The 26848-nt window shown below is 45.5% G+C and overlaps 1 protein-coding gene across 3 annotated transcripts; it reads right to left on the bottom strand.

Moving 5' to 3' along the window:
* On the bottom strand, window positions 1–13059 carry LOC146355001 (uncharacterized). Of its 3 annotated transcripts, XM_084832498.1 has the most exons (6): window positions 12895–13059; window positions 10419–10512; window positions 7166–7226; window positions 4524–4615; window positions 2156–2239; window positions 15–1109 (listed from the first exon to the last, which is right to left on the bottom strand). In XM_084832498.1, the coding sequence occupies exons 5-6, from the start codon at window positions 2217–2219 to the stop codon at window positions 613–615; spliced, it is 561 nt and encodes a 186-aa protein (XP_084688624.1). In that variant the 5' UTR covers window positions 2220–2239; window positions 4524–4615; window positions 7166–7226; window positions 10419–10512; window positions 12895–13059; the 3' UTR covers window positions 15–612. The 3 variants fall into 3 exon arrangements, with proteins under 3 accessions (XP_084688623.1, XP_084688624.1, XP_084688622.1); XM_084832497.1 differs by lacking the exons at window positions 7166–7226; window positions 10419–10512; window positions 12895–13059 and adding an exon at window positions 6782–7001 and having other exon boundaries at window positions 1–1109; XM_084832496.1 differs by lacking the exons at window positions 4524–4615; window positions 7166–7226; window positions 10419–10512; window positions 12895–13059 and adding an exon at window positions 6782–6890.
* Between the last annotated feature and the right edge of the window lie 13789 nt (window positions 13060–26848).

Raw genomic sequence — 26848 nt, 5'->3', positions numbered from 1 at the left:
TAATGGGGGGAGTTGCAGGGAGAGCGTTTATTTTTTTAATCTGTAAATACAAAGCTCTTGTTCTATTCTTTAATGTAACACTAACATGAATGCTGAGAATAAGCCAAAACCAGATATAAAGAAGGTTGTTATCCACATGAAATGTCTTGAGTACATATGTACATGCAAACAAGGTTAATGCAGATTAGGTTTGCAGAAACGACGGTGCACCAATACAGAGAGACACCTCCTGCCCCAAATCACCACATAGTGGTTGTGCCATTGTCATACCAATACAAATGCTATTGGTGCCCATCGCTGTCACGTGCACAAACAGTTATGCTAATGGCATGCCAAGGGTGTAACTGCTATGTGTGGATTTGGCCTAACTTAGGGCTCTTTATGGTCTTGATGCCCGGGAGCAGAAATAGTGTAACACAACAAACCGCAATAGATGACTAGCTAGAGAAAGTGCTCAAAGATAGACACATCAAACTGGGGTTGTCTCTAGAACATGGTCTCAAGAGGAAGATTATACCTTAACTTTGGCGGAGCATGGCAGTTTGCACCACTACGGTGGCGGAACATGGCAGTTTGCACCACTACGGTGGCGGAGCATGGCAGTTTGCACCACTACGGTGAAAACTGCTGTGGGCACTTGAGCCTACGAGCAGGTCTGACCCGAACGACACCCCATCTCTTTGGAGTGCTCATCATCGCATCCATCAGCTCTGCTCTCTTAGGGCTGATCCTGGCATCACATGATGCCCCGGGATGCATGGGCGAGTACTGCTGAGCGATACTTACAATCTCATGTCCCAGTTCTGGTCTTGGGGGATTGTTCGCATCAGGGAGCTTGGCCAAAAGAGTTTTGAGCACCGCTGTCTCGGTGTCCACGCATTTCGGTGTCCTGCCAGTACTCTCATCTTCCGTCTCTGATCTTCTCATGTACTCCACCAAAATTTCAGAATCCCTTTCCATCGCTGAGAAGATGCAGCCGTTCTCCTTGTTGCAGCGATGCATGATCCTATCAGCGATGTCATTTGCCCCATGACGTTTCTTCCTGTTTCTGATTATTGCCATGCGGGTGGCTGGCGACAGAGTGGCCAAAGGGTTCACTATTGAAGGGTCTGCGAAGAGAAAGGGAGAAGACATGCTGCTAGGTATCGCATTACTGGATGCCAGACCTACGGGGGAAGTTTATACTTCCTTGGAGTTCAGAGCTGTCTTCCAGCAGACAAGTGATGCCTTCCCGCTGGACCAACCGTGGTCAGCTGTTGATCGATATTGTATAAACACCACACCAGCATGGCCTTACATTCTCCACCAGTGCTCACAGCACCAAAGGCATTAATGGCCCTTAAATGCGATGGTGCGTTCATCCCAAGTGAGGCCTACTGAAATTCCCTTTGCCGGAGCTGGGACATGGTGGCAAGGCAAGTCCACCACGAAAGAGCCCCGGGCAACCGCACATGTCATCCCAGGACAAGGGTGGAGGTGGGAATGGGCGGGCAAGGTGTTACTGGAGTCCTCCCCAGTGGCTGACGGAATGGGAAGCCAGTGGCAACTGGCGTGTTGCAGATGTCCCGCACAGCCATTCCTCTCCCTGTCCCTATATGCCCGCGCATAACAACACATGGGGGAAGCTTATGCCACTCTGTAAAGAGTGGTACCGTCTATTGCTCAGAAAGAAGTACTTGTCTTGCCCACAAATCTTCCTTCGTCCCCGACGAGGCTTTCAATCATGGAGGCGCTTTGTGCTTCTATCCCTGAGAGAATGACAGGACAGCACCTTGGTCATTCTCAACTGTGGTTCGATTCTTGAGCCCATCAGTGGGTTTCCAACCCCACCATGAACATGGTTGCACACTCCCCTTATAAGAGCTGTGAACCCGCAGCAATCCCTTTTGGGAATGTTTTGGTTTCAGGGCAAACTGCGGATGTTGGCAGGGGACTTTAAAACCTGCTTCCAGCAGGCGGGGGGGGGGGGATTTGCAATACACGCACACCAAACCTGGACATCCAACACTGAGGTCTGACCTGATCTCTGCTTTGAATTGCACTGATAGAGAGGGCGCTGCCATAGATACATGTGATCGAGCATGGAGAGCCCTCGATCATGTGTATCCAGACAGGGCACCATGGGTCAATGCATGCTGAGCATGGGAGTACTCACCTTCTCCCTCGACCGCATCTTCTGGCAGTGCTGGGTTGTCTTCCGCCATGTTCTCCTCTTCCATGTTGTTTTGGCAGAGCTGACCTGGAAGGAGAAGATGGAACATGCTAGTCACAGAGTGTACGGCATATATCAAGCCAAAAGATTTACATGACAACTGCCATCTTGGGGTGGGGAAGCAGAGCATAGCTCTTGCTGCGGCTGCCGCCTGCATCCGCTCGTAGGCAGATGTTGTGTTGGTGGTCAGTGTGGTCAGTGAGGAGATATCAGAGCACCGGGAACCATATGCGTTTCAGGAAATAGCATTCAAACGATGTCCAGGGCATGCAATGTGGGCGTGTGGAAAGACACCCTCCAAATCACCACCACGGAGTAGGTGGTCCTGACATAGCTTTCACAGGACTGGAGAAAGAAGCATGGGCAAGATCCTCACATCCCAGGTATCGCTCCACATTGGTGGAGCGTAGGTCCTGAAATGTGTGGGCACTGAGACGAAACTTGTTTTCTGCTGGAGTGCTCTCTTCTGACGTCTCACTGCAAACTTCTGTACGTGTAATCTGTATACTGCTGGAGACACGTTTTGGTCTAATAGTTGCGTCTCCATGCAGAATGCTATGCAGTTCTTGGAAATAAGGACAGGTTGCTGCATGTAAAAAGCAATTTACCGTACTCGGAGAGGGGCTTTGCGCAGCACGGCACATTTGATATGCTTTAAGTGAAAACGCTGCAACAGACCTGCACGGATGACGCCAGTGAAAATTTTTTAAAAGGAGAGGATGCCAGGTGGTGAGTAGCAGGCTCGAGAGTGGCGACGGCGATGCGAGCGAATACCCGGAAAAACAGAAGCAGCCGGAAAAGGATAAATCCCGCCCGCGACTCTGCTATTGGCTGCTCTCTGTAATGTGGGTGAGGGGAGAAGAGGGTTACACCAGCAACTGAAACGGAAGAAGAGCCACATCGTGCAAAATACGATGAGGAAAGAATGGCATTGGGGAAGTTACGCCAGAGGTTTTGAGACGGGTCTCAACTCTTCCAAAACGGGGTAAAAAAGGGGGCAATGTGACGGTAAGAGTTATGAAAAATACTTGAAAACAGCTTATTTCTGCTTGTGTAGCTTCGGTCTTTGTCTTTTCAAAATTATGAATGTTATTTTCTGAACTGATTTAGGTATGCAAAGATTTAATTGTATATGAGACAACAGGCAGGAAAGAACATGCTGAATTACAATCTTCAAGATGTTGAGCTGTAGGCATGGATATTTTCAGGGAAGAGAGATGCAAATAATTCATTCAGCTTTTCTGCAATCTCCTCATCTTCTTTTAGTACTCCTTTAACCTCACTGTCATTAGGGATGTGGGAACCCATCTCAGCTCAGGTTCTCCAGGCGCCCATAGAAGTGCGCCCCCTGCTCACCCCCCCGGGACCTGCACTCGGGCTGCCCACAAGCTCAGCAAGTTGCCTGGACTCACCGCAATCCCGTCTGGTGAGTGCCTCTAATGTTGTACAAATTAAGCTTTCCTGGCCCCAAACGGCGCATATTTAAATATGCACATTTTTAACTTCCTTTTTGCACACACAAACAAGGCGGGAAAATGGTGGGCGCTCACCGGACGGGATTGTGGTGAGTCCTGGAGGATGTGAGCGGGGCGCGAGAGGGAGCGAGCTGGGGGCAAGCAAGGACAGCGTCTCAGCGGGCACAGTCCGGGAGTCGCGGGCAGGGGTACGTGTGCCTGACAGACTCCCAGACCCAGTCGGGTGCCTGCTACATCCCTAATTGTCATCAAATGGCCAAACACCTCCATAACTGGTTGTTGGGGAACATGACTGGGAGGGTAATATTGCATTCATAAGCTATTGTGAGCTTCCCATAGGCATCTGGTTGTCCTCTCTGTGAACAAAAGACTGGACTAGATGGGCCCTTTGTCTGATTCAGCATGGCTCCTCTCATGTTCTTATGAAGTCATGTATAGATCAGCTGCAATTACGGCTTCAGTTTCTTTTAAAGTACAAACTAAACAATCCAAATACTTCATGCTGCCATCTCAAGGTCTTGTTTCTTGGGTGATGGGGTTCACTGTTATATTTATTTCAAGTGAATAAAGTTTTTTTTTTTTTAAAGAAATCTGCAATTCCATGATAAGGAATAATAAGAAACAAGATTGCTAATGCCGAAGAACGGGATGTGTCTCTCATTCTCCCAGTATTAGCACATCTGCCAGCAATGCCCTACTGAATTCCAGGACAAACAAGCCAGTCTCTATGCAAAAGGAAAAACAGACACAGATCTGACATAAAAAAAAATGTCAATACGCAAAAAACAGTGGCGGAGTATTTCAGCCTCCTAGGACACTCTGCAACTTAAACTCACCATGCCTGAGCAAAGAAACTTCAAAGGGAGACTGCACTGAGTTGCTGCTCAATTACAATTCATCAAGAGGTTCATCTCTATATCTCCTGTGGCTTGAATTGGGACAAAAGTTGTTAGTTGTTGGATTTTTAAAAAATCACACTACATGTGTTAATTAGCTCCCCAATGGCAGGATGTCTGTGTTATCACCCAGCAACTGTTTTGGGTATGATCATTGTTAGCAAGGTAATTATCACTGTCTGTACTTTCTGCATTTCATTTCCCTGACCTCACTGTTTACAAACTCACGCACCCCAAACTGTATCTATATAGACTCAGGATAACACTTCATACATCTCATACCAGGGCCTTAGTACACAAAAGCCTGTGCTATAATAAATGTGTTAGTCTTGAAGATGCCACAAGACTCTTTATTGTTTTTGCAACAGGAGTGTGGGTCTGTACACAGCCGGAGGTACAACTATGCAAAAGAAAGTGTCATAATTAGAGGTTTCTATGTGCTTGAAGCTGCAGAACATTATAGCCCCATGCAGGCATTCAAACTGTATGGACTGTGGAGAATTACAATTGTGCCGTCCTGCTCCACCTTCCCTGGCACAGCCCCCTGCCCCCTGTCTCTGCACACTGTTTGTGCATTCACACAGTTAACGTGTGCAAAGGTGCCTGTATGTACAGCACTGCCAAGCTAGGCCCTATCCATGCAAGTGTACTGCATAAAATTGAGGTGTACATATTTTGTAAACTGAGCATATTTAGTGCATGTGCTGCCGAAGCAAGCACCAGTTGAACATATGTGCACTGAACATAGTTGAACATTCGAAGAACAAGTGGGGACAACAGTGCAAATGGGGAAGGGGAGGCCAAGCAGGTGCAGTTCTGATCTTCTACGGCAGGCACAGTTTGAATATCTGTATAGGGCTTATGTTAAAAGTTGGCTACTGCAGCAAGGAAATTTCTTAGAAGAAATGTAAAAAATACTTTACTCATTTATACTGTTTCTGACCATAGCTTTAAAACTCATCTCATTCTTCTTAAGCTAAACATTTTAGAGTAATAGTGAAGGGCATGCTCAAAATACAGTGAATGAAATGTTGGTTAAAAAAATAAAATAAGACAACCTGGCAAGCAAATGTAACAAGAATTTAATAATTCATAAATTGAACTTCAACATCTGTTTAATAATGGATTGACTGTCATGCCAAGTTCATTTAAAAACCTACATGTTGAATGTTTTCCTTCAGCATTTCTGAAATATGCAGTGCTACAAACATTATTTTGTATTTATGCTCATTTCAATATTTTATTTCTTTTAGATTGTTTTAGGAAATGAAAGTCAGTGCCTTGACAAACAAAAGTGTAACTCCCTTCCCTTCCCTTTACTGACAAGATAAGATAACAGATCAGAGAGCAGCTTTATTTATGTATATATCTCATAAATGATTCACCGAACTTTTGCAGGAATATAGAGCAGTTTCATAATAATTGTGCATTATGTATCTTATCAGCAAAATCAAATGTTTAAGCAGTTCTGTTAGAGAGACTTGTACAGCCGGCTAACAATTATACTTGGTGGCAGTTCTGCTGAGTTTTCTCCTTTTCAAGATATTCAGTTAGGGAGAGAAGAGCAAGGCTTCGTGGCTAAGGAAACAGAAAGGTAAACAGAGCTGCATTTTCAGTTTTGTGACTTACTGTGGGATGCTATGAGAATAGGTGAGGGGCTTGGACCAAATCTTGTCACATGCCTTAAAATATATCAGAAGAGACTCAGACTTACTGGAACCAAGGGAGGAACGAGGGAGAAGAACAAAGGGAAAGAAGATAGTGAGAATCTATTTCGGGTGGCCATGTGTCCTTATTTACAGAGGACAGTCCTCTATTTAAAGATGGCCTCTATTTGACTCTAGTTTGAATCCACTCCGAATCCAGTTTAAAGCTATTGGGAAGGATCCAGCAGTGTCATGGTGCTAGCACTACCAATGTTGTGCTAGTGTAAAGCAATGCTAGTGCATTGTTGATAGTGCTCGCTAGCACTAATGCAATGTCAGTAGTGCTAGCACTGTGACACTGTTGGATACTTTCCAAAGAGCCATAAGAAAGGAATCCAGGGGTGCTGAAGTTGCCCTTCGTCAGATAGCACCCGAACAGCCCCCACATAGGCCACCTGGTCATGATGGCATGCATTGTGTTTCTATAAGGATTTCTAATTTTTCATTTATACACATAAATTAACATACGCAACTGTTATGCAAACTGCTCACCTCTTTCCTGGCAATATCTAAGCGGCCACCTTAAATATGTTATGGAGCCCATCTTTATGTAGCATTCTGTGGTATTGCGGTCGGTGAACTGCATGTTGGGATTTGTAGCAGAGACATGGAAAGGAGCGGGGAGGAAGAGGAAGTGAAAGGGAGGAGTCGGGAGGATTGGGGAGGGATACTGTTTGCTTAACTTTCAGTTTTAGGAAGGTCCAGTGAAGGCCTAGAATAAAGAAGCATTTATATAGCTGTCTCTGGTGTCTTGTGATTCTTGCAATACAATGCATTCTTGTCTATTTATTGGGCAGAGCCACAGAGATATTAAATACAGACTTCCCAATCCCAGACCAAAAACAACAAATAGTCTTATAGTGTGGCATTACCTACTTTACACGAAGGGTGTCACAGGCACACGCAAGTCAGAGTATGGAGCTGGGCAGAAACTGTTCTGTAAGAAAGATTAAAAGATAACGGAGCTAAAGGTGGGGCTAGTACATGTGAGTCAACCAAGTGATGTTAAAATATATTCATTCACTAGCCATCAATAGACCCTGGTGCTCCCAAACATACCCAGCCTTTGCATCTTTAGGCCTTAACCAGAACTACAAATAATGATCTTTCATTTCAAGTTATGCAGTTGGACCATTAGTCTGCAGCAAGAAGTCAGGGAAACTCATGCCTAGATGTAGCATTCTGAGTGTTAGAAACCTGAGTCCCTTTTTAGGGAAGTGTAGGGAACATGTGACCCCTTTTTTACAACAGCTTCATTGGCTTTGGCTACCAGTCTGTTTCCAGGTGCAGTTCAAAGGGCTGGCTGTGACCTACATGAACTGGGACAAAGCTATAGGAAAGCCTGCATTCTCCCTTATGAGCCTGCCTCGAGAGAGGCCGTTTTCTCTCTCCCACCACCACCAGAGGCACATTTGGGGTGGATGCCTAGAGGGTCTTTTTGGTGGCTGCTTCCAGGCTCTGGAGCGCTCTGTCAAGGGAGGCAAGCCTAGCTCCATCTTTATCGCCCTTCCACCAGCAGCCAAAGACATTTTTTATTTAGGAAAGCTTTTGGCTATTAATCTGTTTTGCTTGCTGAACACGGTTTTTACTCGTCAGTGCTGTTTATTCCTTATTTCTATTTCTGTGTTTTAATGTGTTTCTCACCGATGAGTTTTAATGGCATGGTTATGTTATAATTATCTTACACTTTTATCTGTATTGCATTATTGTTATACACCGAGAACAATTTTAAGTGGAAAGGTGGGATATTAAATAAATAAAGTAAAGTAAATTTGCCTGAGCCCTTGGAGAGCTACGATATGAATCTGCAATAGGATGCAATGAGAGGCCAAGGCACCCCACGTGCATGCTGCCAGAAAAACCACTAGCTTTCAACACCCCAAACATCCAGAAACCTTTAATCTGGGATTTCCATGATACTGCTACTTGTCCTGGCCCAATGTTCGAAGGGACTGGGCTGGATGTGCCAGATCTTGTCTGATCTCGGAAGCTAAGCAGGGTCAGCCCTGGTTAGTACTTGGATGGGAGACTGCCTGGAAAGCAGGCTTCTGGCATTGAGCAGGGGGTTGGACTCGTTGGTCTTGTAGGCCCCTTCCAGCCCTATGATACTATGAGTCTATGAGACACTTTCAGGTAACGACAAACCTTTATTTGATAGAGAGAAAAACACTGCAGTGGGAGAAGTTCACTCTCTGTGCAGTGAAATAAACTCTTCCCGGCATGTTAGACACCACGAGCTTTTTATTAGGAAATTGATTACACAGCCACCTGATCATGTGCAGAATGCTTGTTGACAAGGAAGTCTAGCTTAACCACAAGTTCTTAAACTGTTGGCTGGCCTGTCTGGAGAATGGTGGCATACAGACAGTTCCCTGTTTGGCTTGTTCACATATAGAGACTTTTGCTGGTTAAGCAAACTGCTTTTCAGAACTTTGTAGATCTTGCATTTTTCAGAAGAAAGGGTGGGGTGGTTATGTACACATTTGAAAATTCCACAGTGACGGTACCCAGGCCCAACCTTTGCTAGGCCTCAATATGGCTTCACTCTGGTCTATTACAGCTGGCCATAACATACTCTACAGTAAAAACACAGTAAAAACACATATATGTGGATAAGACATCTCATAAGCAACTGTTTCACAGAAACTTTTTGACTACCAAAATAAATGGTGATTGGTTGTAGGGATGTTAGAGAATTCTGCCATGGACCCCAGTGAAGCAGGATTCTTTAGAATCCGGCCCCCCCAGAATCCGTGGCGGAACGGCCTCCTCCCCCACCCCCCCGCCACCCCCCTGGAACGGACCTACCTGGCGGTGGCGGCGGTAGCAGCAGTGGCGGCGAATGCGGTGGTGGCGACTCCGGCTCGTCTTCCGGCCACTGCCAGACTGCTGCGGCTGCAAATGGTGGCTGTTGTAGCGGTCACCATTTGCGTGCCTGCATTAGGCTGTGATAGGCTACGTAAATACTTACGTAGCCTTTCATGGCAAAGAGCAGGAGCGCAAATGGCAGCCGCTATGCCATTTGTGCCCCTGCTCTTTTCTGTAATAGGCTATGTAAGCATTTATGTAGCCTATCAAGGCAAAAGGCAGGGATGCAAATGGTGTAGCGGTCGCCATTTGTGTCCCTGCCTTTTGCCATGATAGGCTACATAAATACTTACATAGCCTATCACGGCTTAATGCAAGGATGCAAATGGTGGCTGCTACAATGGCCGCCATTTGCGGCCGCAGCAGCCTGGCAGCGGCCGGAAGTCTGGCTGCGGCCGGCCCCGGCCGATGGCTCCGCAGCCTTGCCACGGAGTGGAGCCAGCTGGGAAGGATTCTGGGGGGAGGGACAGATCGCCTCCCCCCCCACTGCCAAAGCCCCGGACTGGAACCAGGTAAGAGATTTGTACATCCCTAATTGGCTGGTGCTTTCAAATGTGGATGAAGGACGAGATCTATTCCACACTTAAGATAATAAGCCTGATTCTAAGTACATGAATTCTGCCTGCTTGTATGAATGCTAACGATTGCAGCCTTAAGCAAAATATACATCTTAACCAGTGAAAAAAATGAAACAAAGAGCAGTACTTGAAGGGTCTGGGTATAGTCCCAATATTCATCAAAGGAATAAAAAATGTGAATATGATTCACAAACTGGAGAGTGCTGTTCATTAGATGGAAGAGAGAATCTTATGAGGACTTTCAAGCTCTGCAACAGATGATATCCCAGGACATCAAGGGGAGTGCTGCTTTTAACTTTAGTGAACCTTGATTAGAAGGGTGAGCTGCTTCTGAATGTTTGATATAGCCTTAGAATTCAGAGGAAAAAATATGTTTCTTCTTCCCTATCACCTCCTTTTGATTCATGTTTATCTTTCTTCCTTACCTTTTGTGCAATCAGAATTTGTACTAAAGGGAAGAAGGCTACACACATAGAAAGCAAGAGAATTCAATGACGCATGGAAAGCCGCTGCATTGTGAATGCCATGTAGGAAAAATATATATTAGTTCTAGGGATGGTAGAGAATTCTGCCACGGATCTCTGTGATGCCGAATGCCAGTGCATTCGGCCCCCTGAAATCTGTGTCAGAACGGCCTGCCACCCCCCGCCCCCCCATGGATCCCCCCCCGGGACGAGACTTACCTGGGTTGGATCTTCCGGATGGCGGCGGCTGCAGCGGCTGTGGTGGCTGCGGCGGCTGGTCTTCCAACTGGCTGCTGCTGCCGCCATTTCCAGTCTTGGGGGGAAAAAAAAGAAGAAGACGTGATAGGCTATCATGGCTGGGTGGGTTAAAAAAAAAAAAAAAGACGTGATAGGCTACATAAATCTTTACGTAGCCTATCATGGCTGGGTGGGTTAAAAAAAAAAAAGACGTGATAGGCTACATAAATCTTTACGTAGCCTATCATGGCTGGGTGGGTTAAAAAAAAAAAAGACGTGATAGGCTACATAAATCTTTACGTAGCCTATCATGGCTGGGTGGGTTTAAAAAACAAACAAACCGCGTACGCAAATGGCGGCGGCTATGGCCACCGCCATTTGTGTTCCTTCTTTTTGGCCGTCTTAATCTATGTAAATATTTACGTAGACTATGACGGTGAAAATAAAGGGGAACGCAAATAGCGTAGCAGGCGCTATTTGCGTCCCTTTTTGATTCACCGTTTTAGCCTACGTAAATCTTTATGTAGGCTAAAACACTTAATCAAAAGGGGACGCAAATAGCGCCCGCTATGCTATTTGCATTCCCCTTTATTTTCGCCGTCATAGTCTACGTAAATATTTACGTAGATTAAGATGGCCAAAAAGAAGGAATGCAAATGGCGGCGGCCGTAGCCGCCGCCATTTGTGTACGCTGGTTTTTGTTTTGTTTTGTTTTACCCAGAGCCCTCCGCGGCTGGAAATCCGGCTGCCGATGGCTCTGGCCTGGCTGGGCCTGGCCGGCTTCTCCGCGGAGCTGCCGCGGAGCACAGCCGGCCTTCAAGGATTCCGGGGGGGAGGTATGGAGTGCCTCCCCCCCCGTCGAGGATTCCAGGGGGAGGGACGGAACACCTCCCCCCCCATAAACATAATCCGTGAACAGGTAAGTCACTTTCGTACATCCCTAATTAGTTCACAAATTCAGTTCTTTCAGCAATGTTCTCCTGTCTGTTGAATGTCCTTCCACTGAAATCACTATCCCAGCAATAAAATAGGCTAAGTGCGCAATCCCATGGAGATAATCAGACTCAGCAGCCTCGGAAGCTGGAGGCTGCTGAGTAGCCAATGCAGGGCGGCTGGAGCATGGAGGTGACCGCCCTGCATTTTCACTAGATGGGTGGTCTTGCCCATCTAGCTGCGACACGTCCGAGTGGGAGGGAAGGAGGCTGGGCCAAGCAGTCCCCTCCCCTCCCACCCCTGGGACCACCCCCTTTCCCCATCTCTGCGCTCCATTTCTGAGTGCGGAGGTGTAGCCAGAACAACACTGACTATGAGGGGGAGGGGAGGGGGGTTTCTGTGCTCCGAGGTTGGAGCCCTGTTTCCCACCTCAGATTCCAGAAAACAAACAATCCTATGTCCTCCCAGATGCTGTCTAGGGGCATAGAATTGCTCTCAACATCATAGTAAATTTACACGCTACCTTTCTCTCAAGGCCTGCTGATATTCTACACAAGTGGTGAAATGGAAACCAGTCTTATGAAAGGATTTGAGATATGGAAGGTGAGTTTCAAACTATCTGATATTAAGATTGTACCCACAATCTTCCAATCAAAATATCTGTTTGGATGATGGTGGGTGCAATCTGTTCGCAAGTGCCATGTTCCACATGGATCTTTGATCTTACCGTGGATTGCCGGTCAGATCATTGTACTGGAGAAGAAAACAAGTTTAGGCTGCAATCCTGTAAATACTTACCTGGAAGTAAGCTTCATTGGATGCAATGGGACGTACTTCTGAGTAAATATGTCTAGGATTGCTCTGTCAGAGTGGTTACACTGAGTGTGTGTTTTATATTGAAATGTTTTCAGCATCACAGTGCTATATATTCTTATACGTGCTTACATATACAAGTACATATTCAATATTTTAAGTGGGAAAAATGCATTTCCTGTCCTCCAGGCTACCATAGCACCTTATTCCTTATTTACAGTTATTTTTAGTCCAGTAATGACAAATCAGGGCCAGTCCAAGACATTTTATTGCCTGGGTTAAAGGACTAGATAGTATCCCCCCCCCAGACACACACACACATTTTCACCTACAGTAGCCAACTGAACTGGTGTTTGAATCTTACTAAAACACTGGTGATGGGACAGCATCTGCTACCTCACTTGATGGTAGCAGGCTAGCTTATGAGGTTCACAGCAGGTTGCCTTGCTGGAACTCACAGCACTGTCCTTCAACAGAGGGTAACAGCCAGGGGGCTACTGCTGCTGCTCCGTGCACACTAGGGCTGTGCTTGGACCCCTCCCCCCAATCTGACTTGGAAACTGCTTTGTGTGTGGCTTCTAAGGTGGGCCCGATTTGGCTCAGGCTGATTTGTCCCCCCGCGACCCGACTCAGACCCGAACCCAAAGTGGGATTCAGATGGCCAAATCCCACTTCGCCCCCGATGCCCCCGCGCAAGCCCCCATGTCCTTACCTGGGCCTCCTCCTCCTTCTCCACCACTGCTGTCTCTGTCTCCTCCTCTGCTTCCTCCTCCTCCGCTGCCCCCTCCACCGCTGCTATCGCCACCGCCAGCTCCTGAGCCCTGGACGTGCATCGGCTCTTGCTGCAGGGAGTCACCATTTTTAAAATGACAACCGCCTGCAAGAAGAGGTGGCAGCGGCAGTGATGAGCGGGAATGAGGTGGTGATGACAGTGGATGAGGTGCAGGTGGTGGCAGCAGCAACAGAGGTGGCAGCAATGATGACGACGGGCGGCTCAGATAAGGAGCTGGAGGTGTCAGCGTGGCTGGGGCAGGGTGCTGAAGGTCCAAAGCACTTCGGAGAGCCCTGACCCCCTTCGGGTCACTCCGTGCCCCCTCTGCTTCACTTCAGAAGGGGCCTGAAGTGGCCTTGAAGCAGCCTGCCTCAACTTGGGCCTTGGGCCAAAGCCTTGGGCCAAAGCCATCCAGGATCTGCTACCTGGGGCAACCACCTCACTCTGCCTGATGGTAGGGCCAGCCTTGTGAAATATATATGCAAACTTTGAATAATTGCAAAATAAATTATTTTTGACACAACAATCATACTAGCATGAGAAAAAAATATACTAAAAGTTGTAATGCCCATCTCAATGGATAATGTCTTTTCCCCCCAGCTGCACTTGTCAGGCTAGCCTTATTACAGGTCAGATAGGGGCAACCATTCTGGACATCGTAGGTCACCCTCCTCTGGGGTCTTTAAAGACCCCATTTGGTTATGGAGACCTCTTCCCAGGCTCTGTGGAGTGGAGAGGCTGTGCTCCAAATAGGGAGTGACCCATTCCACTTCCTGTGGGATCACAGCAGAGCCATTCCCCTTCCTAGAGCTTGTGTTGAGGGTAATTTGGGCACATATGCATAAGGATTTTATCAGGATTCAATAATCCCCACAAGAAACATATAACCTAAGACGATATACCCTGTTTCCCCACATAGCTAGAGCATGGGAGATGGCGATAAAATAACAGGGTGAGCACACGCGATGCTGCGATCCAACATGCCTGAAGTGTGATGACAGCATAGCATGCACCAAATCATACCATCTCTTTCAGAAATCTCCCATAATCAGTGCCAGCTCCAGATTTTGGAGGGCCCTTGGCCACAACGCCCAAAGAGCACCTCTCTCTCAACGAGTCTACCTCCTCAGAAGCATCTTCACCTGCTGATCCTCCTTCTCTTTCTCACCACTGCTCCCACCTGCTTGCTTGCCAGGCAGAGACCAATGAGCCTGCAGGAACAGCATCTCCTGCTCCTTCATACCACCACTGTGACATGTGCCAGAGCAACAGGTGGGTAAACAAGCAAGTTGCGACAGAGGATAACTTTTTCTGTTCAGACTATGCAGTAAAGGAAACAAGGAACACATATTTTGTACCTCACAGCCTGGGGTAGTGATGGTGGAGAATTCCGCCACGGACTCCAATGAGGCCGGATTCTTTAGAATCCGGCCCCTCAGAGTCTGTGGCGGAACAGAAGACTTACCCCCGCCTCCACGCGGAATTCTCTTCAGCCGGATCCTCCGGCTCAGATTGCCAGTGATACAGCTGCCATGCTGTATTGCTGGCTGAAGGGGACGTTGTAGGAGCACAAGAATATCCATCACTGGATTCTAGAGGAGATTTTGGTGGACCCTAAAACTGATTTATTTGAATACTATTTGAAAAATTGGTATAATATCAGGCAAGCTCTTTAAACAACTTGGATTTCCAATTCTTTCATCTAGCAGATCAAAGGAGAAATAATCAGAACAGTTAGGATATCATTATCTTTCTCGTTGGATTTCCTGAAGCCTAGAAAATATAACCTGGCACATAACAACATATTAGCTAACAAAAATCAATAGAAACTTCACTATGAAAAATGTTTCCACATTAGAAATTGGAGTTAATCTACAAGTCATTCTGAGGTGTTCAGTTACACTGAAAATATTTCACTACTGCTCTGTTAGGGTTTGAAATAGCTTGTTAAGCTGACATGATAACTATTTAATAATAACAGTAATAATAACATCAGTAATAATATAGACCTTGCCTTCTCCAGTAATAAGAATATGTAAAGAAAGCAAACTAAGGACACAATCCAATGCATGTTTAGGCAGAAAAAAGTCGTACAACTCTGAGAATGCCCCATCCAGCATGAGAGTTGTAGGTATTTTTTCTGTCTAAACATGCATAGGATTGTGCCCTGGGTTACAGTGACATCTAGCAGAGGGTATTTCATTTTCCTCTTGCTGCTTTAGATACTATAAAGAACATGAAGTAGGTCTGGACTGATCCAGGTGAAATTTCATAGTTTTCGTGGGGATGATGTGTATTGAGGTGCTCCTGAAGCTCACGGGCAAATGTTCGAGTGGGGTAAGTGAAAGTTTGGAGGTTAATAGTACTCACCTTGCATTGCAAGGTGGTCTGAAGGTGACTTTATTCTCCACTTCCACTTTTGTACAAAGCACTGCTGTAAGTCATCCAAGTGTGGCTTCGACATTTTTATTTATTCTTTTACAAAATTTATAAACCACTCTATCTCTATAAAAGATACCTGAGCAATGAATAATAGTAAAAAAAATCTAAATACAAAAGAAAAAATCAAGTTATACCAATAAACCCATAGCTAGTCATTCAGGAAAAGTTTGTTTAAATAAAAATGTCTTCAGCAGATGCCAAAAATGAAGCAGTGTTGACACTTGCCTGACATCAACTGGCAGGGAATTCCACAGAGAGGAAGCCAGTACACTAAAAGCTCTACTCTGAGTGGACTCTAAACTAGGGGATGTATGAGAATTTCATTTCAGTTTGTTTAACATCATAACTTGTCCTATTCGCACTCCCGAACATGAACATGAATGCATTTTGGGGGCAAAACCTGCATATTCCCAAGCTTGCGATTACATTTGCAAACTGTGTTCATCAGAAAAACGCACATTTTGAAAAACAACAACAAAAAGCTCACATTCTGGCATGGGAATGAGGCGAACTGAGCTTTCAGGTGGAACTTGGAGAACGTTGACAAGCTCATGCTGATTCTCCCAGCCTTCCACTAAACAGGCCTCAGGTCCATGTGGAACCACTAGGAATGCTTCATTCAGTGTCCTCAGATTGATAAGGAAAGATTGATAAGGAAAGGCCTAGGATCATGTCGAATGGGGAACTAAAGGGGGAGGGGGGGACTCAGGGAAATTCTGTCTCTGCAGTCCGTTGTTCCCCAATGCCCCCATCCCACAACAATTCTCATCTCACATCCTGGGCCTTTCCTGAGGGTCTGCCAATTCTCAGAAGAGTCCTTTTGCGGGGTGTAGATGGCTGGGAAAGGGAGAAGGGAATGGCATTGGATGAAACACAGATGAGATGAATTGCTGGTAAGGAGGGAGGATAGGTCACCCATGACATGAAAACATCCCTACACGCAAGGCTCCTGGTTTCAGAAAGCTTACCTGATTCGTTTCAGTTGTCAGTCAATTCTATTCTGCATCCATTTTCTTATGAAGGAAAACAACCTATGAAGAAAAAAACATGCCTAATCTTTTAGAATAAGCATGCAAAACTTAATCAGGCATCATTTTGAAGAGACATTTACTCTTGTGGGGGAGAGGAGGAGAACGAATGCTTCTTCTAAGATGACATCTCCCTACAATTTGTAGGTGTAAAGACTTGTAAGGACTTACATTAAAAATAATTAACTTAAAAAATTCTACTGCCTGATTAATTGGCTGCACTTTTCCAATCCATCAAAAGCTGTTTGACTGACTAATTAAATTCTTTAATTGATTAAATACAGCCCTGAAACAAAATTCCAAGAAAATAAAAATATGGATTTATAAATTTGAAATTCAAACACTGACACACACATTTAAAAGTAGGAAATTAAAATTACCTTTACCCGTATTTATTTCCAACATCAATCATTATACTGGGTATGCAAATAGGTGGTGTTTCTCACAGTTGAGAGCAATCATTCAAAAAATTAAGGTGGATGGGAGAAATTGTGGCCTGAACCATTTAGGATTCTCTTCATATATGTAGATAGATAGATAGATAGATAGATAGATAGATAGATAGATAGAATCAAGTAAACAGCCTCTGGGAAATGCAAACACACAGTGCTCTATACTTATGCACATATAATACATATGCAGGGTTGCTCTCAAAAAGTATATCAGGATGACTTAATAATTATTTTGAGCAGGATATTCCTTACTTAGATGTCACTTTTGAATATGCAGATGGATTTAATGAAAGATCAGTTGATCAGTGTACGCATAGTATAGATCACATTATTCATGCTGACATTATTCATAAGGGGTTAAGTATCTGAGACTACAATTCTCCTTTTCTCCTTCAGTTTAAACCCGGTGATGTAAAAAAAAAAAATCTGCATAGTGAAGGTCAACCAGCTGGCTCACGAACCGTTTGGCTCAAATTCTATCAGTGCCTTCAAAAGTTTGTTGTTGTTGTTGTTGTTCAGTTGTTCGGTTGTGTCCAACTCTTCGTGACCCCATGGACCATAGCACGCCAGGCCTTCCTGTCCTCCGCTCTCTCCCGGAGTGTGCTTAAGTCCATATTCATTGCATCATCGGTGATGCTATCTAGCCATCTCATCCTCTGCTGGCCCCTTCTCCTTTTGCCTTCAATCTTTCCCAGCATCAGGGTCTTTTCCAGTGACTTTTCTCTTCACATTAGGTGGCCAAAATATTTGAGCTTCAGTTTCAGTATCTGTCCTTCCAATGAGCACTCAGGGTTGATTTCCTTTGGGATGGACTGATTTGACCTCCTTGCAGTCCAGGGGACTCGTAAGAGTCTTCTCCAGCACCACAGTTCGAAAGCATCAATTCTTCAGTGCTCAGCCTTCCTTATAGTCCAGCTCTCACAGCCATACGTTGCTACTGGGAAAACCATAGCTGTGATTAGACGGACCTTTGTTGGCAAGATGATGTCTCTGCTTCTTACTATGCTGTCTAGGTGTGCCATAGCTTTCCTCCCAAGGAGCAAGCGTCTTTTAATTTCATGGCTACAGTCACCATCTGCCGTGATCTTGGAGTCCAAGAAAATAAAATCTTTTACTGCTTCCATTTCTTCTCCTTCTATATGCCAGGAAGTGATGGGGCCAGATGCCATGATCTTAGTTTTTTTAATGTTGAGTTTCAAACCAGCTTTTGCACTCTCCACTTTCACCCTCAACAAGAGGCTCTTTAGATCCTCTTCACTTTCTGCCATTAGGGTGGTATCGTCTGCGTATCTGAGGTTGTTGATAATTCTCCTGGCAATCTTAATTCCGACCTATTCATCCAACCCGGCGTTTCTCATGATGTACTCTGCATATAAGTTAAATAAGCAGGGCGACAATATACAGCCTTGTCGTACTCCATTCCCAATTTTGAACCAATCGGTTGTTCCATGTCCGGTTCTTACTGTTGCTTCTTGACCCTTGTACAGGTTTCTCAGGAGACACAGATAAGGTGGTCTGGTACTTCCATCTCTTTAAGAATTTGCCAGAGTTTATTGTGATCCACACAATCAAAGGCTTTAGCATAGTCAATGAAGAAGAAATAGACGTTTTTCTGGAATTCTCTCGCTTTCTCCATCATCCAGCGATTGTTGGCAATTTGATCTCTAGTTCCTCTGCCTCTTTGAAACCCAGCTTGTATTTCCTGTAGTTCTCGGTTCACATACTGCTGAAGCCTAGCTTGTAGGATTTTGAGCATCACCTTGCTGGCATGTGAAATGAGCGCAATCGTACGGTAGTTGGAACACTCTTTGGCATTGCCCTTCTTTGGAATTGGAATGTAAACTGACCTTTTCCAGTCTTGCGGCCATTGCTGAGTGTTCCAAATTTGTTGGCATATTGAGTGCAGCACTTTAACAGCATCATCTTTTAGGATCTTAAATAACTCAGCTGGAATACTGTCATCTCCGGTAGCTTTGTTGTTACTAATGCTTCCTAAGGCCCACTTGACTTCACTCTCGAGGATGTCTGGCTCAAGTTCAGTGATCGCACTATCATGGCTATGAGGGACATTAAGATCTTTTCTGTATCTTTACAGCATCGGACTTTCTTTTCACCACCAGACACATCCACAGCTGAGTATCCTTTCGGCTTTGGCCCAGCCGCTTCACTCTTTCTGGCGCTACTTGGAAATTCCCTTTGCTCTTCCCCAGTAGTATATTGGATACCTTCCAACCTGAGGGGCTCATCTTCCGGCATCATATCTTTTAGCCTTATGATATGTTCCATGGGGTTTTCTTGGCAAGAATACTGGAGTGGGTTGCCATTTCCTTCTCCAGTGGACCACATTTTGTCAGAACTCTCCACCATGACCTGTCCGTCTTGGGTGGCCCTGCACGGCATAGCTTATGGCTCCACTGAGTTACACAAGCAAGCCCCTTCGCCACAACAAGGCAGTGATCCACTTTCAAAATTCAAGGATCCCTGGCTTTGAGCACAAACGCGTAGTTTTAGCAGCTCAGCACCCTTTCCTCCTCCCCACCTTTTGGATCAAGCGTTTTTTGCACACTCGGCATGCTTTATGTCTGATACATAGCACTGCAAGTACATTTTTTGCCTCAGCAAGGGCTCTTGTAGTAACAAAACCAAAATAATGTGAAACAAACAGTGCTCTGGCAAGCATGTTTTGATTAAAACTACAAGGCCATTCAACCGCTCTAGTAAACTCTACATAGAAGTAGAACCTCTTTTCTTTTTAGGGCCTCAGTCTTGACAGAAAGATTGATTGGCAAGATGTCTGTTCTCATACCTTTCATCTCTCTTCAAGATACTCGTAAATTTTGAATAAAGCCTTTTTTATGAATCTTATTTAAAAAAAAACCCCTGATGCTATTCACTGGAAGCAAATGTGACAGTCAATTCCTTTTCTATCAAACATCAGCAATAGCATTGCACAACAGTTTTCTGTCTTCTAAGATGAATGCAGCACAGTTTTTCTTAGGAACTTCATATCAGTGGAGGGTGGATATCACTGCATGCAGAACAGTTAAAAAACATCAAGTTGCTGTGCTATGATTTTTTATATAGAATATATTCATCAAAATAATTGACATAAATATTTTAATGAGTGTCTGAAATCGGTAATGGAGTGGATGAAGGTGAACAAACTGAAGCTCAAGCTGGACAAGATGGATATTGTTGGTGGGTGGCCTGGGAATTGAACATTCTGTTTGTTATGGGTGGGGTTGCACTCCTTCTGAAAGAGCAGGTATGCAGTTTATGGGTGTTTCTTGAGCTTCGGTTTGCTTCTGGATGCTCCGGTGTGATCTAAGGAGAGTAGCGCTGTTTTATGAACTTTGGTCGATATATTGACTGCAACCTTGTAGAGGGCATGTATTGCATGTCCTACTAGACTGGGCAAGTGTAAGACACTCCACCTGTGCCTCCTCTTTCAGACTGTTAAGCAGCATTCATTGGTTTCATGGTTTAAAATACAGCAGCATGCTGGATGACAGGAATGAGCCAGAGGAAGTAGGGATGCTGGAGAAATACGAGATGGATTAAAATGAGCTTGGATTTCTAAGAATCCGATCTGCGGAATCCACTGCGGAGCTACCCCCTCAGGCTGTGCAGAGTCCGTGGGCTTTTGGATGATTTTTTAACTTTCCCGCAATTTATGCATATAAATTTGTAGGAAAATACATAAGTTTCTGCTGAGGAAACTTTGAACAGAATGGGGTGGTATCGTCTGCGTATCTGAAGTTGTTGATAATTCTCCCAGCAATCTTAATTCCGACCTCTGATTCATCCAACCCGGCATTTCTCATGATGTACTCTGCATATAAGTTAAATAAGCAGGGTGACAATATGCAGCCTTGTCGTACTTGTTGTGCGTGAAGGGGCTTGTTGTGGTGAAGGGGCTTGCATAACTCAGTGAAGCCATAAGCTATGCCGTACAGGGCCACCCGAGACGGACAGGTCATGGCAGAGAGTTCTGACAAAATGTGGTCCACTGGAGAAAGAAATGGCAACCCACTCCAGTATTCTTGCCAAGAAAACCCCATGGAATGTGTTAAATGATAGGATCGTACTGAGTGTCACCAGGTGCTTGGCATGTGGCATGGCGGAGGAGAGGTGAGTAGTGATGGAAGGCGCCAAAGCACTGGCGGGTGATTTCTTATTGGACACCAGCCACACATTTTAAATGGCACACCTTTTTTCCTGCTGCCTGGAGAATTGTCTGTGTAGGTAAAGACTGAAAGGGGGGTTTCTACCCCCCACATGAAGGGGGAGGTGTTAAAAAAAGAGAAACAATGCCAATGAAGCCATTTTTTCTTCTTTTAATCCCCCCTGCTGGGTGGTGGAGGAGGAATTTCAGAACAAAAATAGGGGTTGGGTGGAGCTTAAGGCCTCCTCTCCTGAAACACCAGGGCCTTGATTTGAATCAGGGCCATGCACGCTTACAGGGGAGTAAATAAAAGTAGCATGCGTAGCTGTTCTAGGTGTGCTAAAAGGAATGTATAGTTCGGCCTGTAGTGTAGGTGCTCAGATGTGAGGCCATTATACATGGCTCATTCATTTCTATGCAGTAGATTATTTTATTTTAGACTGAGTCCATTGCCACCTACTGTTCAAAGCAGTGAATTAATTTTGATAATGTCATTTATTGGATACTTATATGTTCAGCTTGTGCGAGGCTGAACTACCTTTGAGATGATGACATCCTTTTCTGCAATAAGAATACTTCTAAAGTGTCTCAAGAAATTTTATGGTTTTTACGTGTACATTTTTGAAGATTTGTCTTTAGTTATAGTGTGGGTGCTCTAGAAAACTGGGATATTTTATCTTTGCCTTCATGATAAAATGTATACTTTTTCTTCATTTATACTGTGGGTACTCTAGAAAACTGGGATATTTTATCTTTGTCTTCATGATAAAATGTATACTTTGTCTTCACATATATTGTGGATATTCTGGAAACCTTGGGATATTTTTGGAGATGGTGTTTATAACAATACGTTTACAGACCGAGCTTTAGCCTCAGCCTGTTTGTACATGTGTCTCCAGGAGGATAATTTATCCGTGGGATTTTTCCTTCTCCTTCCCTGTGCATAATAAGCACCATTTAAGATTTTGTGTGATTTCAGTAACAAAGGACAACATTCAAAGGTCCACTCTTTGACATACTCAAAGTTAGACTGAAAAAAACCCACCAAGTTGTTAAAAATCTCCTAATAATTGTAGCAATGCTATCAACACAACAGATTTCCTTCAACTTCTTGTTTACCAGGGATAGTCCTTATTTTCTCATATGCATCCCTAGTAAAGAACTGTCCCTATTCTTGCCTTGTTTAAATGTTTAGTGTAGGTTGCTAGACTTGTCTTTCTTCAGGGTTTAATTCCCTTCCCAGAGTGTGTAGAAAGGCCAAATTTTATGTCATTTTAAAGATGAAGCTAGCAGCTTTGTATTTTACTTTATTTTTATTTGTGAGAATTTCACATTTCCAGTGAAGTGGTTGCCCCAATTTATCTGTCCTTAAATTGGGGAATACCGAGAGGCTGCTGGCGCTCAGCTCTGAAACTATCACAGGTCTGGCTTTTAAAATGGTTGGAAGATCAGGATACTGATGGGTTAATGAATGTAGCATCCAGAAGATGGAGTAGAGCCTGTGTAACTGTGGGAAACATTTTCTGCCAACCTAGCAGTTCGAAAGCAAGAAATTGCAAGTAGATAAATAGGTACCGCCTCGGCGGGAAAGGTAACAGCGTTCCGTGCACCTCGGTGTTCAGTCATGCCGGCCATATGACCACGGAAGCGTCTTTGGACAGCGCTGGCTCTTTGGCTTAGAAACGGGGATGGGCACCGCACCCTACAGTCGGACACGACTGGTTGGGGACACCTTTTACCTTTAACTGTGGGAAACACACGCAGCGATCCTTCCTTGGAGAATGTTGGGGATGTTACAAGCAAGCCCCTACTTGTATTTGAAAATGTTGGAGGGTGTGTACTTAGAGCTGTGCCTTTTCCTTTCTCCCTGCCCCCCTCCTGCCCCTCCTGCTCCAGAACTTTCCTTGCTACTTTATCCTTTACTTTGTCCTGCCACCACTGCTACTGCTGCAGCCTTTCCTTCCCCCCAACCCCCAGACCCAGACCCTTCCTTTCTCCCCTTGATGCCACCTTGGCCTTTCCTTCCCCACCTGCTGCACATTGCCACCATGGCCTTTCCTTCCTTCCTTCCTTCCTTCCTTCCTTCCTTCCTTCCTTCCTTCCTTCCATCTGCTGCTGCCACCCCCAGACCCTTCCTTCCCCCCATGACAAGCTGCGGCCACTCCCCCCCCCACTGCTGCCACTGCTCCACCACCACCTTTCCATCCTTCCCACCACACTCCCACAGATCAGGTGATAAGGTGAGTGCAGCAGGAGTTGCAGGGGGAGGAAAAAAGGGTCATGAATGGGGTGGGGGAGAGGAGGAAGAAAATAGTGAGGGGGGAAGGAAATAGTGAGCAGGGGTGGGGGGAGGAAGAGGAAGGTACACCCACCCTGATAGCATCTTTGGGGGTGCCTGTGGACACATTTCAAAACCCCCAAAGGGTGCCTACTCCTGACTTAGACTCAACCAGTTGTAACAATAGTCACACAGTGAGGAAAATGATTGAATTACTGAGTTTTAGGTGCCCCTGTGAATTGTTGAAGTTAAAAGATGTGACTAGTGGAGGTGTGTACAGCGCTGATGAGTGAGGGCTGGGGTTTGGGGTTCACTTCACTGTGATATACTCTGCCTGTCAGGACAGAAATGAAGAGAGATAGTTAATTAACACCCTTAGGCGAAATGATTTTGGATATAAATCAGCAGTCGGGGCTGGTGTCCCTGTGAATCTTGAGGTTAAAGGATGCGATCAGAGGATGTGCTCAATGACATGCTTCCCAGACAAGCCTCCCCAGCAGGCAGCAGCTGTGCTTCAGAATGGGAGCTGAGCTCCCACCTGCACCAGCCATTTATCCCAAATGGGTAATGGAACACGGCGGGTGGCTGCCATGGATGGGAGCTGAGTGCAGGTTCAGCTTGGCTCCCACTCACGTGCTGCTGCCTGCTGAGAACCGGGGTCGACGAGGCTGGGGCATAGGCCCTCCTGAGCCTGTGGGCTCTTGGCAGCTGCTCGGCCCTGCTGACCACTGACGCTGGCCTGCCTGGCAGTGGTAGCTCAGGTGACGGCTCACTAGGTGACACTGCCGGTGGCTGCTGCACTGGGATAGAGGGAGGAGGGGAATTCCCACCCTTCCCTTTCCGGAAGACAGCAGGGGAGGTGGTGGGTGTCGCAGTCGGCACCATGCAAGTGCATGGCTGAGGAGAGGATTGTTGCCCCAACAAGGGCGCAGCTTACTGACATCAGCAGGAGTGACCAGCCACTCAGCAACTGTGCACTGGCACGCACTGAGCCTCCAGGGCCGCCTCCCCGTACCAAAAGATGAGGGTGGGAACTCCCCACCTCCTCCTGTCACCTAGCAGCCGCTGGCTGTGGTTTCACCCAGCAAAGCATCTCCCTGACCACTGCTTAGGGATGTATGAATCCTTTACCTTGTTCCATTGTGGGGCTTCCGCGGTGGGGGGGAGGCGCTCCGTCCCTCCCCCCCGGAATCCGACCTGACTGGCTCTGCTCCGCAGTGACTCCGCGGAGCCGTCGGCCAGGGCCGGCCGCAGCCGGACTTCCGGCTGCGGCCGGGCTGCTGTGCTGTGGCCGGGCTGCTGTGGCCGGGCTGCTGCAGCCGCAAATGGCGTCCCTGCTAAGCCATTATAGGCTACATAAGTATTTATGTAGCGAATCATGGCCTAATGAAGGCACGCAAATGGCGGCCGCTATGATAGCCGCCATTTGCGGCCGCAGCAGCCCGACAGCAGCCAGAAGACAAGCCAGATCCGCTGCCACCGCTGCATCTGCCGCCAGGTAGGTCCGCCCCGGGGGGGGGGATTTTGAGGGGTGGCGGGGGGGAGGCCATTCTGCCATGGACTCCAAGGAGCTGGATTCCAAAGAATCTGTGGCGGATTTCTCTAACATCCCTACCACTGCTGCACATGTGAAATAATAATCTCTAAGATACGTGCCCCAGAAGGGTGGGAGGCACTGGAACCTTTGTGCAAGGACGCTACATTTTATATTAACAAGAACAGGCTTTATCTTGTGTAGCTAAACTATGCAAATGTGGAGTGGCTACTGTGAATGTTACATCTCTTTCTCTCCCTCTCTGAGCATCTTTACACCAGCCAAAAATCCTCCAATTAAAACAAGGATTTCTGCTTCCATTTTAAATGCAAGATCACAACTGACTCCCTTTACACTCGCTCCGTTTCTCCCACCTTTCCCCCTCCTCCTCCCCCTTATCTGAGTGTTCCATTATCTTTCATTGATCCCGCTCCTCTTCTTGCGGCTTTTCCTCTTTTCACAGAGGGAACTCAAGCGGAACACAAGTGGGGTAATTTGATAGCTCATTATCTCCGATCTTTTTAACAATGGAGGAAGAGTCAGTTAGTGCAGGAGATGCCCTGGAGGTTAACGGCGTCATCTAAAGGGCCCTCAAACTTCCGTGAGTGAGCAATCTAATAGCAGGATAAATGCTCTGTGTGAAGGAGCCCCCCCTCCCCCCCTCTCTGAACATATTCAGCAAATCTATATAATGCATTCAAATGAATGTAGAGCCTGTTTCAGAAATTTGGCACTGAGTGTCAGATTTTGTTTGGGTTCCAGTTGATCTTAATTAGTCAATAATACAGGCTCTAACTTGGGAAAAAGTAATAACTCATTGTTATGAGCTGAATCATAGAAACAACACTAATAAGAAATCAGATAAATATGGCAGCCAAAGAACAGGGACTCCAGGACATCAGGAGGACAGCGGCACCCATCTTCATGGACTCCTCTGTGCTCCCTTTTGCTACAAGCTCAGAAATGTTGTTGAGTGAGATATGTTAGTACTTTAAAGGAAATGCTCCTAAATGATTCTTAAAATGCTTTAAAAATGTGATTTGTCTGTAACAATGACACATTCTTTGGTGTATGTTTAATACTCTTTTATCAAATATGAATCATTTAGAAATTGGTTAAGATTTTGAAGTAACAGATGAAAACACCTGCCTAATCTCAAAGTCTGGTATTTAATAATTCTGTGTGTTAATACCAGGAATTTTGTAAACTTACAAATCCCATGGTGACCCTTTATTCCTGGAATATGGCTTAGGATACACTACCTGCTGATCCATGATCTAGTAAATACAAAAATCCCATATCATAATATCCCTAGGCAAGGACAAATCTGTCACAATGCTATGTTGGGATTGCAATACAATCTAATTTTCTGGTGTATTTAAAAAATAAGAGTGCCTTAAAAAATTAACAAGGTGTTATTACACGTCTTTGGAATATGATTACAAAATGTTCCACTTTAAAATAAATCAATGCAGTTTCATAACAAACCATATGGTGCGGAGGGGGTGGGTTATGGCAGCCTAGTATTTTAATTGAAGTCTGATTTAGAATTTTCCAAGTAATGTTATGTTTAACTTCAGGCATAATTGTATGTGATATTGCATCAGTGGTCATGCTGCAGTGCAACTATTAGGACAAGAGCAGAACAGAATGGGTTAGCAGAAGGTATCACATCAGATGGTATCCAAAAACTACAAACTCCAGTAATACAATTCACCACTATATTGTCAAACAAAGTCTGATAACAAGGATGAATACTTATAGGCATAGCTACAGAATGCTGGTTGAAATCTATTTCAACAAATTGCCTTCATCAAGTTCATATCTGTAGATTTTGAGTCCTTGGGAGAAAATCTTTTCTGGTCCACTTCAATTTAGTTGTTGCTGCCTGAGCTGCACCTCTCCACTCTTCTAGTTGGTAAAAGCAAATCCTCATAAACTGAACATGAGTACAAAAAGAGTTTTTTGCAAACTCCAGCTGACAAAAACCTTGGG

The sequence above is a fragment of the Heloderma suspectum genome, chromosome 2 (assembly GCF_057233095.1).
Source record: "Heloderma suspectum isolate Gila_16-S chromosome 2, 16-S_ref, whole genome shotgun sequence".
NCBI classification, from domain to species: Eukaryota; Metazoa; Chordata; class Lepidosauria; order Squamata; family Helodermatidae; genus Heloderma; species Heloderma suspectum.
The sequence above is the reverse complement of the archived record's forward strand: the minus strand, read 5'-3'. Positions and strand labels throughout refer to the sequence as shown.